This window comes from Dama dama, chromosome 28 (genome assembly GCF_033118175.1).
Source record: "Dama dama isolate Ldn47 chromosome 28, ASM3311817v1, whole genome shotgun sequence".
NCBI classification, from domain to species: domain Eukaryota; kingdom Metazoa; phylum Chordata; class Mammalia; order Artiodactyla; family Cervidae; genus Dama; species Dama dama.
Window position 1 is genome coordinate 12,685,157 of NC_083708.1, and position 13,327 is coordinate 12,698,483.

General features: G+C 40.3%; 2 protein-coding genes across 3 annotated transcripts in view; both read left to right on the top strand.

Moving 5' to 3' along the window:
* Positions 1–13,327, top strand: part of KCNQ5 (potassium voltage-gated channel subfamily Q member 5) — a 587,063-nt gene that overhangs the window by 313,064 nt on the left and 260,672 nt on the right. The window lies entirely within an intron of this gene.
* LOC133048268 (NEDD8-conjugating enzyme UBE2F) lies at positions 7,292–8,562 on the top strand. The gene has a single exon (XM_061131941.1). The coding sequence runs from the start codon at positions 7,430–7,432 to the stop codon at positions 7,985–7,987; it is 558 nt and encodes a 185-aa protein (XP_060987924.1). The 5' UTR covers positions 7,292–7,429; the 3' UTR covers positions 7,988–8,562.

The following is a 13,327-nucleotide window of genomic DNA, read 5'->3' on the forward strand; positions in this document are numbered from 1 at the left end:
CAAATCAAGTGCTAAAAATCATTTGCACCAACTTGGTTATGTTAATTACTTTGATGTTTGGGTTCCACATAAGTTAAGTCAAAAAACCTCCTTGACCATATTTCTGCATGCAATTTCTCACTTAAACACAGTGAAAACATTCTATTTTTAAAGCAAATTGTGATGAGCAATGAAAAGTGGATACTGTACAATAATGTGGAACAGAAAAGATCATGGGACAAGCAAAATGAACCATCACCAACCACATCAAAGCCCAGTCTTCATCCAGAGAAAGTGGTGATGTTGTGTATCTGGTGGAATTGGAAGGGAGTCCTCTATTATGAGCTCCTTCTGGAAAGCCAAAGAATTAATTCCAACAGGTACTGCTCCCAATTAGACCGACTGAAAGCAGTACTCAATGAAAAGTGTATAGAATTAGTCAACAGAAAATATATAATCTTCCATCAGGATAACACAAGACCACATGTTTCTTTGATGACCAGGCAAAAAAAAATGTTACAGCTTAGATGGGAAGTTCGGATTCATCCACCGTATTCACCAAACATTATACTTATAGATTTTCATTTATTTTGATCTTCACAAAATTCTCTTAATGAAAAAAAATGTTATTCCCTGGAAGACTGTAAAGGGTACCTGGAACAGTTCTTTGCTCAAAAAAAATAAAAATCGGGGGGAAAATGGAATTATGAAGTCAGCTGAAAAATGGCAGAAGGTACTGGAACAAAATGGTGAATATGTTGTCTCAAAAAAATTTCTTGGTGAAAATGAAACATGTGTCTTTTATTTTTACTTTAAAAACCAAACGATCTTCCTGGCCAACCAAATATATTCCTAAGACATCAACATCGTTAGAATACATCTACAAGGGATTTCCCTGGTGACCCAGTGGCTGAGACTCTGTGCTTCCAATGTGGGGGGCCCAGCTTCAATCCCTGGCCAGGAAACCAGATCCCACATGCCATGACTAAGACCCATTGCAGTCAAATAAATTAATTAATTTTTAAAAAGAGACTAGATCTACAAATAACCATCTCCTTATGTGTCCAACCATTCTTTAACCGAGTGCCTACTGTCTGCCAGTTGCCCTTCTGGCATGTTCCAGCCAAAACAGCCTCAGTGCGTGGCCTCGTGGAGTTTATATGACACTAGGATTATAAAACAAACAAACTAACTAACTAAAACAAATACCCAGATGTATATATACAATTAAAACTCATGATATGGGCCTTAAAGGAAAATAAACAGAACCACAGCAGGGAGAAAAAGCCAGGTGGCCTTATTGAGATTTGAAGGTGGTGTCATCCAGGCAGGGAGGAAGGAGGATTTTGGGTAGAGAACAGCTTGTGGGAGGGAGGAGCTTGCTCAGTAGTTCAGGGAACCCAGGGAAAGGCTTCAGCTGGAGCCTTGCAGACTAAGGCAAGGTACTGCTGCAGGGGACAGCCATCTACAGCACAGAGTCTTGTGAGCTGAGACGGAGGCTCTGTATTTTATATGAAGTGTAGTGAGAAGTCAGCAAAAGATTGGACATGTCCATGCTTAGATGTGTGATTCCATGGATGGTGGATAAAGATTACTCCACGGACATGGAAAGGCAAGAGAAATGGCAGAAAGAGAAAAGAAACTGCGTCTCAGCCACATGGTTGACCTGGGTGCAGTTCTACAGTGTACCCTACAAGACAGGGGAGGATGCTAAGAGCATAGATGGAGTGTCAGCGGGCTCATTCTTTTGCCTTCAGGGATCCACCTTCAGTCATTTCTCTTACTGCTGGGGAAGATGATAAACTGCTCTGCCCCACAGAATTGTATTGGTTTGGGACCCAGCACTGGATAGAAAAAGACTGATTAATATTACTGCTGCAAGAAATTATCAGCTCATGAAAAGCTACACTGTATTAAAAACCAATCTGCTTACATTGTTTATGAGAAGCATCTGTTCACAGTGTCTTCTGAGGCAATTCTTTCTTTCTCTTCTTTCTCTTTTTACATTGTATTCTGGTTTCTGGAAATCAGATATTTTTAACTACAATTATTACTTCTGGTCATGTAGGTAGTTATGTAAGCAATGGTACCAAATGGTTTCCTAAGCCCCAAACTGTGTTAAAAAGACAAAGAGAAGTATATAAGAGGTGCCAACAGCCCTAATGTTCCTTAGAATCATCCTTTTAATTCTTTGGGTGGGGTATATTTCTAATTGTGGAAATTCAAAATCTTCTCTATATAGCATTTTAAGGAAAATATTTTATTGAAATGTTTTTATTGAAAATATCTAGGGTCAACTGTTGTGCTGCAACAAATTTCCAAGACCATAGCCACTTGGTACATGTTAAGACAGTGTCAAGACTCAGAGATTTCATTTAAAAAAATACAAAATCTAAGCCTCAGAAAACATTGACACAAGGAATTAAGTTCTACAAACTAGCTAACTTTGGTCTCACAGCAGGAAATTTTATAGCAGTTTCTGTAATACTTTGTGGTTCTTTATTAGCCATGTGGAAATGCTAAAATGTTTATAACTCAGAATTCTGTAGTTTTTAATATGTGGCAATGTCCCTGGACTAAGTTCCACTGAGATCCTCAGATATGTCAACTATAACAAGTTTAAATTTTTTCAGAAAATATAACTTTTTTATATCACACTTTGAAAAACTTTTGTTTATACTACAAATCAAAGAAGCAAGTGATCTCTTATTTTAAGATTTGTTTTTTTCATGTGGCTTCCTTTGACTCTGGAGAGCTTAGAGACTTCTACAAAGATTTTTAACCCAAATAGGTGACAATGGGACTAAGACAGTAAGCATTTCAAATAAATTCAGTGTCTCAAAATATATACTCAATTTCATCTAGATAAAATGAATGATAAAATAACTTGGGAGGAAGGGATGAGAGTCTGGCTAATTTGTCCCTATTAGAAGAGAAAATGGGACTTCCCTGGTGATCCAATGATTAAGACTCAGGGCTTCCACTGCAGAGGCTGTGAGTTTGATCCCTGGTCAGGAAACTAAGATTTCCACATGCCTTGTGGTGTGGCAAAAAAAAAAAAAAGAGAGAGAGAGAAGAAAATATTTAGAGATCGTGATGCTAACAGTGTGAATGCCAACTTAACCATATCCTGTACCTTTCATTAACACTGCATACTTTATTGTTCTCATTAATTAAATTTTTTATCTAGGATTGTACTACATTTGTCAATTTATTACTCTAGAGTTCAACGTTTTATTCACTCCAGCATATTTTATGTTTTTAATGTCACACCTTTTTGTCTCATGTATTCCTTAACTAATTAATGTAATCCTAGCTATTTTTATTAATTTATCTATGAACATTCATACTAGCTTTATAACTGATTACTCCACTATTTTATTACTATACATTTACTTTTCCAGTGTTTTTTTTTTTTTTTTTTTTTTTTTTTACTAGTAATTAGCACCTTTGACTTTTGGCTAAAAGAAGTTCCTTTATTATTTCTTGTGAGGCTAATTCGGTGGTAGTGAATTCCTTTAGCTTTTGTTTGTGTGGAAAACTCTTCCTCTCTCATCCAATTCTGAATGACAACTTTGCTGGATACAGTATTCTTGGTTGGAAGGTTTTATTTTCTTTCAGCACTTTGAATATGTCATGCCACTCTCTTTGGGGCTGCAAAGTTTTTGCTGAAAACATGCTGATAGTCATGAGGGTTCCCTCGTACATGACAAGTAGTTTTTCTCTTGCTGATTTTAATATTTTCTCTTCATCTTTAACTTTTTAAATTTTGGATTATAAAGTGTCTTGGTATATGGGTCTCTTTGGTTTCATCTTATTTGGAACTTTCTAGGTTTCCTGGATCTAAATATCTGTTTCATACCCCAAGTTAAGGAGGTTGTTAGCATTATTTCCTCAGATAAAATTTCTTCTCCTTTTCTCTGCCTATTCTCCTGGGAGCCCCATGATATGAATATCTGTTTGACATTGTCCCATAAGTCTCTTAAGCCATCTTCACTTTTTGTTCATTCTTTCTACTGCCCCAATTAGGTGAGTTACATTGTCTTTTCTTCTATTGGCATATCCTTTCTTCTGTTTCATCTCAGTTCAGTTCATCTCAGTTCAGTCGCTCAGTCATGTCCAACTCCTTGCAACCCCATGGACTGCAGCACACCAGGCCTCCCTGTCCATCGCCAACTCTCGGAGTTTACTGAAACTCATGTCCATTGAGTTGGTGATGCCATCCAACCATCTCATCCTCCATCCCCCTCTCCTCCCACCTTCAGTCTTTCCCAGTATCAGGGTCTTTTCCAATGAGTCAAGTCTTCGCATCAGGTGGCCAAAATATTGGAGTTTCAGCTTCAGCATCAGTCCTTCCAAAGAATATTCAGGACTGATTTCCTTTAGGATGGACTGGTTGGATCTCCTTGCAGTCCAAGGGACTCTCAAGAGTCTTCTCCAACACCACAGTTCAAAAGCATCAATTCTTCAGCACTCAGCTTTCTTTATAGTCCAAGTCTCACATCCATACATGACCACTGGAAAAACCAAAGCCTTGACTAGATGGACCTTTTGTTGGCAAAGTAATGTCTCTGCTTTTTAATATGCTCTCTAGGTTGGTCATAACGTTTCTTCCAAGGAGCAAGCGTCTTTTAATTTATGGCTTCATCTAGTCTGCTGTTAAATCTTTCTGGTGTGTTTTACAGTTTAATTAGTCCATTCTTAAGCTCTGTGGCTTCCATTGATACTTTCTTATGTTTTCCATCTCTTTATTGAAGTTCATCCATTCTTCTCCCCAGGTTGGTGAGCATCTTTATGACCGTTACTTAGAACTCCTTTTTTAGGTAAATGACTTATCACTTTCATTAAAGTATTCTCCTAAGGTTTTATCTTATTCTTTCATTTGGAAAATATTCCTCTGTTTCTTCACCATACTTGACTCTGTCTTGGCTTCTATATTAGTTGAAACAGCAACCTCTTCCAGCCTTGAAGGAGTGGCCTCATGTAGAAGATGAACCTTGTCACTCAGTCCTGCCTCAGCTCTTTCTTTTTTCTCAAACCTTTGTGAGTTTCCAAGAGCCTGTTACATTTTACATGTTTCATAGTAGTTGAGGGCCAAGACCTGATAGCTTCCCTTGTACCTCAGTCAGTAAAGAATCTGCCTGCAGTGCAGGAGACCCAGGTTCGATCCCTGGGTCGGGAAGATCCCCTGGAGAAGGAAATGGCAACCACTCCAGCATTCTTGCCCAGAGAATCCCATGGACAGAGGAGCCTGGTGGACTGCAGTCCACGGGGTCATAAAGAGTTGGGCATGACTGAGCAACCAACCGTTAACTCCTTAACCTTAACCCAAGACCTGATGGTGTCCCTAATGAGAGGATCTCAGTGCTTAACTCAGGCTGACTGGAAGCCAGAGCCTCAGGCAGCAACTTTTTTAAAAGTATGTATTTAAAATATCTACAGTCCTTTAGGATCACAGGTGTAAGCCCCACTGGCCACCCAAGCCAGGAGATATGGAGATGGCCCTGGGTGACAGTTGCAAAGACTTGGGGCTCCAGAAGAATTTATAAGCTCTTTTCTGATAAACACCAGCAGTCTGGAGCAAGGGAGAGGGAGGGCATCAAGACAGCATCCAGAGCCTATGTTCCTGAGATCCACTCCATCACCACTAGATAATGTGCCAAACCTGAGGCTCCAGGATGGCAGAGAGGCCTCCTTCACAGAAAGACTGGCCTGGGGAGGTGGCAGGGGGTTTCAGTTTGCTAGCTACACAGTGCCCTGGGGGTGGGAGCCTCTTGAGAAACATTTCTCTGATGGCCAGAGTCCTGTGGGGCCCAGGAATGCAAGTCCCCCCACCAGCCACAAAAACTGGGGCAGCACAGGTTAAAACCCAGGGCCCGAGTTACATATACAGCCCCCCACCAGGAGACACTTCCCTGGGGCCCAGCAGAGGGAGAGGGTGAAGATACCCCCCACCTTCCGAGGTCTCTGAAAAGGATTACAGTCAGCCCCAGATGTGTGATTAGTTAGAAGCCTACCCCTTGGACCACAGCCATGAGGATTAACAAATCAGCCTTCTTCACTGAAAGACCAGCCTCCTGGGTCCGTTGCCTCCTGCAGTGCTCTGGTGGAGACAGCTGTTTAAATCTCTTTCTCCGCTGGTTGTGGTCCTATCGTACCCTGCTGGCCACCAGAGTCAGGCGACAGAGGGGTGTCCCTAGGCAGCAGCAGCAAACATCAGGGGGCCAGACAGGCGTCTGGGCTCCTTGTGGGGAAGCAGCAACCATCAGAGTCTCATGGGACCAGGAATGACCTCCTCAGCAAGGCAGTTGAGAGGTGTCGCCTGGGTGGTGACCACAGATGTCAGGGAACCAGACATGTGGGCGCTCCCCCCGAAACAGCAGGAGACAGCATGGGGGTGGCGCCCACCTGTCTCCACCCAGGAGAGTAGCCAGCAGGCTCCGGGTGTGTGCAGAGTGGAGTCAGATGCCAGCTCAGGGCCTTCTTTACTACGGCAGCTGAGCCTACTTCACTTTGAGCCGGGCGTGATCAGCTGCTGCCTTTAAGCTGGGCCCTGGGGCAGCTGAGCTCAAACACACAGCCCTTTAAGAGCTGTTTGTTGTTTGCTCTCAGGACAGAAGCCTCACTGGTTCTCAAAGTTAGATGTTTAAGGGGCTCAGACACAGGTCCTAAAAGTCAGGTGCCCCACTTGGGGCTTGAACCCTCCACTCCTCAGGGAGAAGCTCCCATTGCTGGGCAAGAGCTAGGGTTTATGGCAAGAGGTGCAGTCTCTCCTACCTGCCTCCATGTGGCTTTCTTCTGTATCGCTCTATGTGTAGTCAACACTCAGCCAGACTTCAGTTCTTTTAAAGAGGAAACCATTCCATGTACAGCTGTAGACTCAGTGCATCCGTGAAAAGAGAGGAGCTCAGGATCTCCCTGCATTGCCATCTTGAACTGGGACCCAGTGAATTTGTCTTATTTTAATTTAATATATTGATATTAAGTTACAGTCATTTGTAGGTGAACAATGGAGGTGTGTTTTTCCATCTATTTTTGCACTGGTGATTCTAAACTCACAGCCCTCTAGGCAGGTGCAATTCCTGGTCACAAAAGCTATTCAATAAACCTTGTTCCCATTCCTATACCTGAGAACTTCAAAGGATCAAAGGAAGCAAAAGATGACCTTGAAAGATTTAGTCCAGGAAATAAATACATGAAAAGGAGAAAGCATCTAAAGATTGAATGTTAAAACATATATATTGCTTAGCACTCTTTTAAGCAATGAAATTGCTTCTGTTAGATATATATTTGAAAGTTACTAAGGGCCTCGCCACTTCCGGTCCCGCCGCCCGGAGCCGGTGCTGGTTGTGAGGGGCTGCGTTTCGCTGCCGCCGGCCGGCTGGGGCATGGTGTTGGGCGCCGGGCCCGCCTCGCCTGTCTCGGGGTGCCCAGGAAAAAGGCAGCAGTGATGCTGACGCTGGCAAGCAAGCTGAAGCGGGATGACGGTCTCAAAGGATCCCGGGCGTCAGCCACAGCCTCTGACTCCAGTCGGCGGGTGTCTGTGAGGGACAGGCTGCTTGTTAAAGAGGTTGCAGAACTTGAAGCTAATTTACCTTGTACGTGTAAAGTGCATTTTCCTGATCCAAACAAGCTTCATTGCTTTCAGCTAACTGTCACCCCAGATGAGGGTTACTACCAGGGTGGAAAATTTCAGTTTGAAACTGAAGTTCCTGACGCATACAACATGGTGCCTCCCAAAGTGAAATGCTTGACCAGGATCTGGCACCCCAACATCACCGAGACTGGTGAGATATGTCTCAGCTTACTGAGAGAACATTCGATCGACGGCACCGGCTGGGCCCCCACAAGGACGCTGAAGGATGTTGTTTGGGGATTAAACTCTTTGTTTACTGATCTGTTGAATTTTGATGATCCACTGAATATTGAAGCTGCAGAACATCATTTGCGAGACAAGGAGGACTTCCGGAATAAAGTGGAGGACTACATTAAGCGCTATGCCAGATGATACGGGGCGAGGACTGCAGGGCCGCGGACTGTGCGTGAGAAGATGGGCTCCACCCGCAACCAGAGGGAGCCTCTCTCCGGTCCTCGGCTCCCCTCAGTCCCGCCGGCTCATCCGAGTCTTGTGACCATGTTGTCCTGAGGAAGAACCTCTTCACGACCGCCCATTGTAGCCGGAGAGTTCCACATAAATACAGCCAGAAAATGTGTCTGGGGTCCTAAAGAGTTGTCTGCTTACCTTAACATGTTTACTTTTTTGAAACTGTACTGTATAGGCTGTTGATGAGAATGAACTCAGCGTCGAGGCTAGAGCTGCTTCTCCCCTCCCCCGTCAGTCCCGCGCAGGTGATGCTCATGACGTGCTCAGTGTAGCCCGCAGATTGGCTGTCAGAAACCCGCTGCAAACTGTGATTGGTGCGAAGTCTCTTAGCTCCTCCCACGAATGTCGGCCCTGCCTAGGTGTCGTGAAGCTTCCCAGAATGCAGAGTCATTCACTGTAGATCTCTTACTGAAATGCGTATTTTATTTAATGTAAGTATATTTTGGAACAGATTTGTAATTTGTACAATTCAATGCTTTAATTATTTTTTTCTATTCTCAGTTAGTTTGTATTTTCATTGTATAGAGCAGACAGATGTTGGGTCAAGCAACTATTGAGAAATACAAAGAAAATATGAAAGGCAAAAAAAAAAAAAAAAAAAAGAAAGTTACTAAGAAGCAGATCTTAAAAGTTCTCATCATAAGAAAAACTTTGTAACTATGCATGTTAGCTAAACTTACTGTGGGGATCATTTTGCAATATGTGTGTGTGTGTGTGTGTGTGTGTGCGCGTGCGCGCATGTCAAATCATTATGTTGTACAACTTAAAATAATACAGTGGTTTATGTCAATTTTATCCCAATAAAACAAGGGAATGCAGATAGATAAATTTACCTGAGGAGAAACCAAAGCTTTCACGTTAATCTTTCTAACATGAATCAAGTCCTTGGTTACACAAAAGATTGCAAAGTTCTTAGTTTGTGATATTCTCAGTTAACTGGCTAAATCAAAAATACAACTTTGCTTTTAGCCAGTTTGAGTGGTGCCCAATTTTATTGGGTGCTTCACTAAATTTAGGGAAATGATGATCTAAAATATTCACAAGCCTTCAATGTTATGAAGGCTATATACATTTGAAAGAACCCATTCCAAAAAAAAAACCCAGAGGATCATTGGAGATTCCACGGTGTGTGCTTCATAATCACTCCATGGATTATATTTGTATTAATGTATTTTCCCCATAGGAAGACTCTTTACCATTAAATAACTTTCTATTATCCTTTAACCACCTCAGTTTATAAAAGTTTGAGGGAAATTTTCTTAATTTCCTTGAAAGTGTTATTCACTCAGTTGTGTCCCACTCTTTGCGACCCTATGAATTGTAGCCTGTTAAGTTAATTTTAACATCAGAAAGTATAAACAGAAGGCTTGGAATATTTTAGATTCATGGTAGCCTGAGAAGCCTTCATTTTATTTTCAAATTAACCTTAATGTAGAAAAAAAAAATTCCTAGATAGATCATGTAGATCGAGAAGAGAGAAAACTCCAATGTTTGTCTACACATGTATCAGTGCATAAAAGTTATTCTAATTGCCTTGGAAACTAGACATTAGGATGAACTGGTAATATTCTCAACAAAGTTTCCTACTCTGCAGATGCCATAAGCTTTTGATTTTTCATTTATTGATTTCTTAATGAATCAACATTTATTGAACATGCTGTGCCAGGCACTTTGACTTAGTGTTGGAGATGTAAGGATAAATGAGACTCGGTCATTGCCTCCAAAGACTGAGAGGGCATCCTGAGGCATGATCCCCGTCCTCAGCCCTGTGTCCAGAGCTCCATGAGGGGCACGTGGGCATGAGTTTAGGAGGATCCTTGTGATCATATAATCCATCAGTTATGCAAGCGATATTTTTAAATGCTGACTCATAACTGAGGTTGTTTAGCTGTAGAGCTATAAACCAATCCTCTGTCCTCCCAAATGACCTGAGAAGTTTGAGTTGTAGAATGTGGTGCTCAAACTGAGGTCCCTCCTGTGTTTATAGGAAGGAGCTGAGGGTGATGACTGATTACTGCCACACTGATGTGGATGCGGAAGGAGGGATAAAAGCTTGTGTCAGTTAATCAAAGGAAAGAGAAAATAAATATTCAGTGGAATAAGACCAGACGCACAGCATGAACTGCACGAGCCACCCCCCAGCACAGAACGTCACCGCCACGCAAGGCACTTTTACTTGTCTGGGTGCCGGGATGTCTCTGGCATGGTCTCTTACTTATTCAGATATGAAGTATATTAGTTAGAATTTTTACCTTTTGAAATTGCAATACCAACTCCATGTGCTTCATGCGATTTTAAGCTGCAAAACTTGAGTTTTGCTGGACGTAACTAGGATGTATTAGATTAAAACAGACATTTAATAGGGCACAGGAAAGTGGCTCAGGATAAGAATATGCAAAATCCAGAGCATCAGAAATTTTCATCTTATCTAGGATAATTCAAAGTGTGTACCACTTGTTAAATATAGTTTTGATGAAGTAGAAATGTTGACAAAATTATTAAGGAACGGCATCAAGAAAACACTTGGTGGCTGTTCATATTAGACCCAGCCTTATGACAGGAAGCATCAAGGGCGGGGGCCGTATTTGATTCTTTTAACTTGCTTTTTCTGTTTTTGTTGGGGGAACATTTTATCTTGAGTATTAGTAAGTTCAGTGTAAAGCTTGAGGCATGGTCATACCTGCTATGAATAGTAACAATTTGTGTGGCCCTCCTGTTCTTACATCTGATTTTCTTATTCTGCACTGATCTCATTAGATGTGTGGCCATTTTTAAATGGTGTCTTAAATCATCTTTGCAAAAAAGTGTGCATAATAGAAAAATGAAATATTAAATTCATAATAAAAAATATGAACCTACATATCACAAAGTTAATGGAGGTCTTTATGTAGAGTAGCATGACATACCTTTGCCACATCAAGTATTAATTTATCTGTGGAATCATATTTAAAAAGTAAATAAAGAGAAAAAGATATCAAGCGGTTTACTTAAAGCAATTCAAGTATATTGCATCTGGGAGAAGCAATTATGGTATATTTTATAACTTCACAATTAACAAAGGAAATTTTTTCTTTAAATATAAAATGTATCAATTATTTCTAGAGAGGCAGATCCCTTGAGTTGGCTTCTTTGTGTTTTATCCAGTCTTGGCTTTTTGAATCACCTTGAAAACAACCAGAGCATTTGAGCCATGTTTGCTGCTAACCAAGTAATAAACCATGAGGCTTTGGCTATTTTTTCAGAGGTCATTACTAAATTGCAGTTAATCACCTTAGTTAAGACATATGGGCATTTCACAAAAAGCTGCCAATGGTCCTTGAAATAAGGTTAAATAGATCTAATTTATGTCAAACTTTAATTAACCATATGCACTACTGTGAGAATGTTCATGCACATGTTGCTTACATTGATTGCTTTCATAAGTTAATTACTGCAACACACTTTTGCTTCTGTTAATTTATAACCTAACAAATGTTCATACCAGCTGTGGAAGTGATTGAAGGCCATAAATGAGTAAACCATTGGTTTACTTGTTTAGATGAGATGCCGTCTCAAGCTGTCCTCTATCTTAACACATTAGAAAAGATACTTGTAAAGTGATGCTCACATTAACACAGTTTTAATCACTGTCTAGTCATACTTGGTTAAGTAACAGAGCCGTGAACCTCTACATTTTCCTCCTATCTTTCCTCTCTCTAGTTAGTCAAGTGATCATTGAGTGCAGTTTACTTTTATTGTGACAGAATTGATATGTGCTTTTCATACTGTCAGAACTATGCCTGGTCCTTATACAAAGATAGACAAGCTATGTCGTGCCCAATGTTCTTCATGGTCCACTTTTGAAATTTTATTTTTTCTTGAAGTATAGTTGATTTACAATGTTGTGTTAGTTTCAGGCATACGGCAAACTGATTCAATTATATATATTTTCAGATTCTTTTCCCGAGTAAGTTATTATAAAATATTGAGTCGAGACCCCTGTGCTATACAGTAGGTTCTTGTTGTTTATCTATTTTATATATAGTAGTAGGCATCTGTTACTCCCCAATTCCTGATTTATCTCTCTTGTACACCATCTTTCCCCCTTAGTAGGCGTAAGTTTGTTTGCTATGTCTGTGAGTCTGTTTCTGTTTTGTAAATAAGTTCATTTCTATTACTTTTTTAGATGCTGCATATGAGTGATGTGATCCTTGTTTTCCTCTTCTGGCTTACTGCATGTAGTATGATAAGCTCTAGGTCCAGTCATATTGCTGCAAATGGCACAGTTTCCTTTTTATGGCTGAGTAATAATCCGCTGTGTGTATGTATCACATCTTCTTTACCCATTCCCCTGTCAGCGGACATGTAGTTTGCTTCCATGTCTCAGCTGTTATGAACAGCACTGCTATGAACATAGAGGCTCATAAATCTTTTTGAATTATGGTTTTCTCTGGATATGCGCTCAAGAGTGGTATTGCTAAATCATATGGTAGCTGTGTTTTTAGTTTTTTAAGGAACCTCCATACTGTTCTCCATAGTGGCTGCACCAATTTACATTTGGTCCATTTTTTTTATTGAAGTATTGTTGATTCATGGTGTCATATTAGTTTCACATGTAGAGCAAAGTGATTCAGTTATACACACACATATATCTATTCTTTTCCAGATTCTTTTCCATTATTATTATTATAATTTTCCATTATTATTATTATTGAATATAGGTCCCATGGCCCACTTTTAATTAGATACTAAAGTTTGTGTTTAGAGAGCTGATTCCTATAAGCAAATAACTTTTAAACAATAGAAATTAACCTCCAACTAATAAAAAGGAAAAAAATAGAAAACATCTTTTATTAAAGCAAAATTTTACATTTTTATTCAATCAGTCTGTTGCCCACAATCTGCATCATGTTGGTTAATATACTGTGCTAATACCCTCCTACTAGAATATCTCATATAAAAACCTATGTTTTTCTTAAATGCAATTTAAAACACCTTTGTGAAGAATCAGATTTCAGGATGTCTGCATAAAGACAGTGGATTGAATGCATGTATTTGCCTCTGATCCCTTCCTGAAATCCCAATAAAATAAGTGTAAAGAGTTTTTTAAAGGTCTTAATGCTCTAGGACACAGGAAATTAAAAAAAAAAAAAAGAACACACACAAGGCTGGAAGGCACATGGACAAGTGGTAACTGATTTAACAGAGCCTAGAAAGTGAAACCCTAAAGCAGCTGGGAGACCCAGGGAGTGAGGGGATTATAAT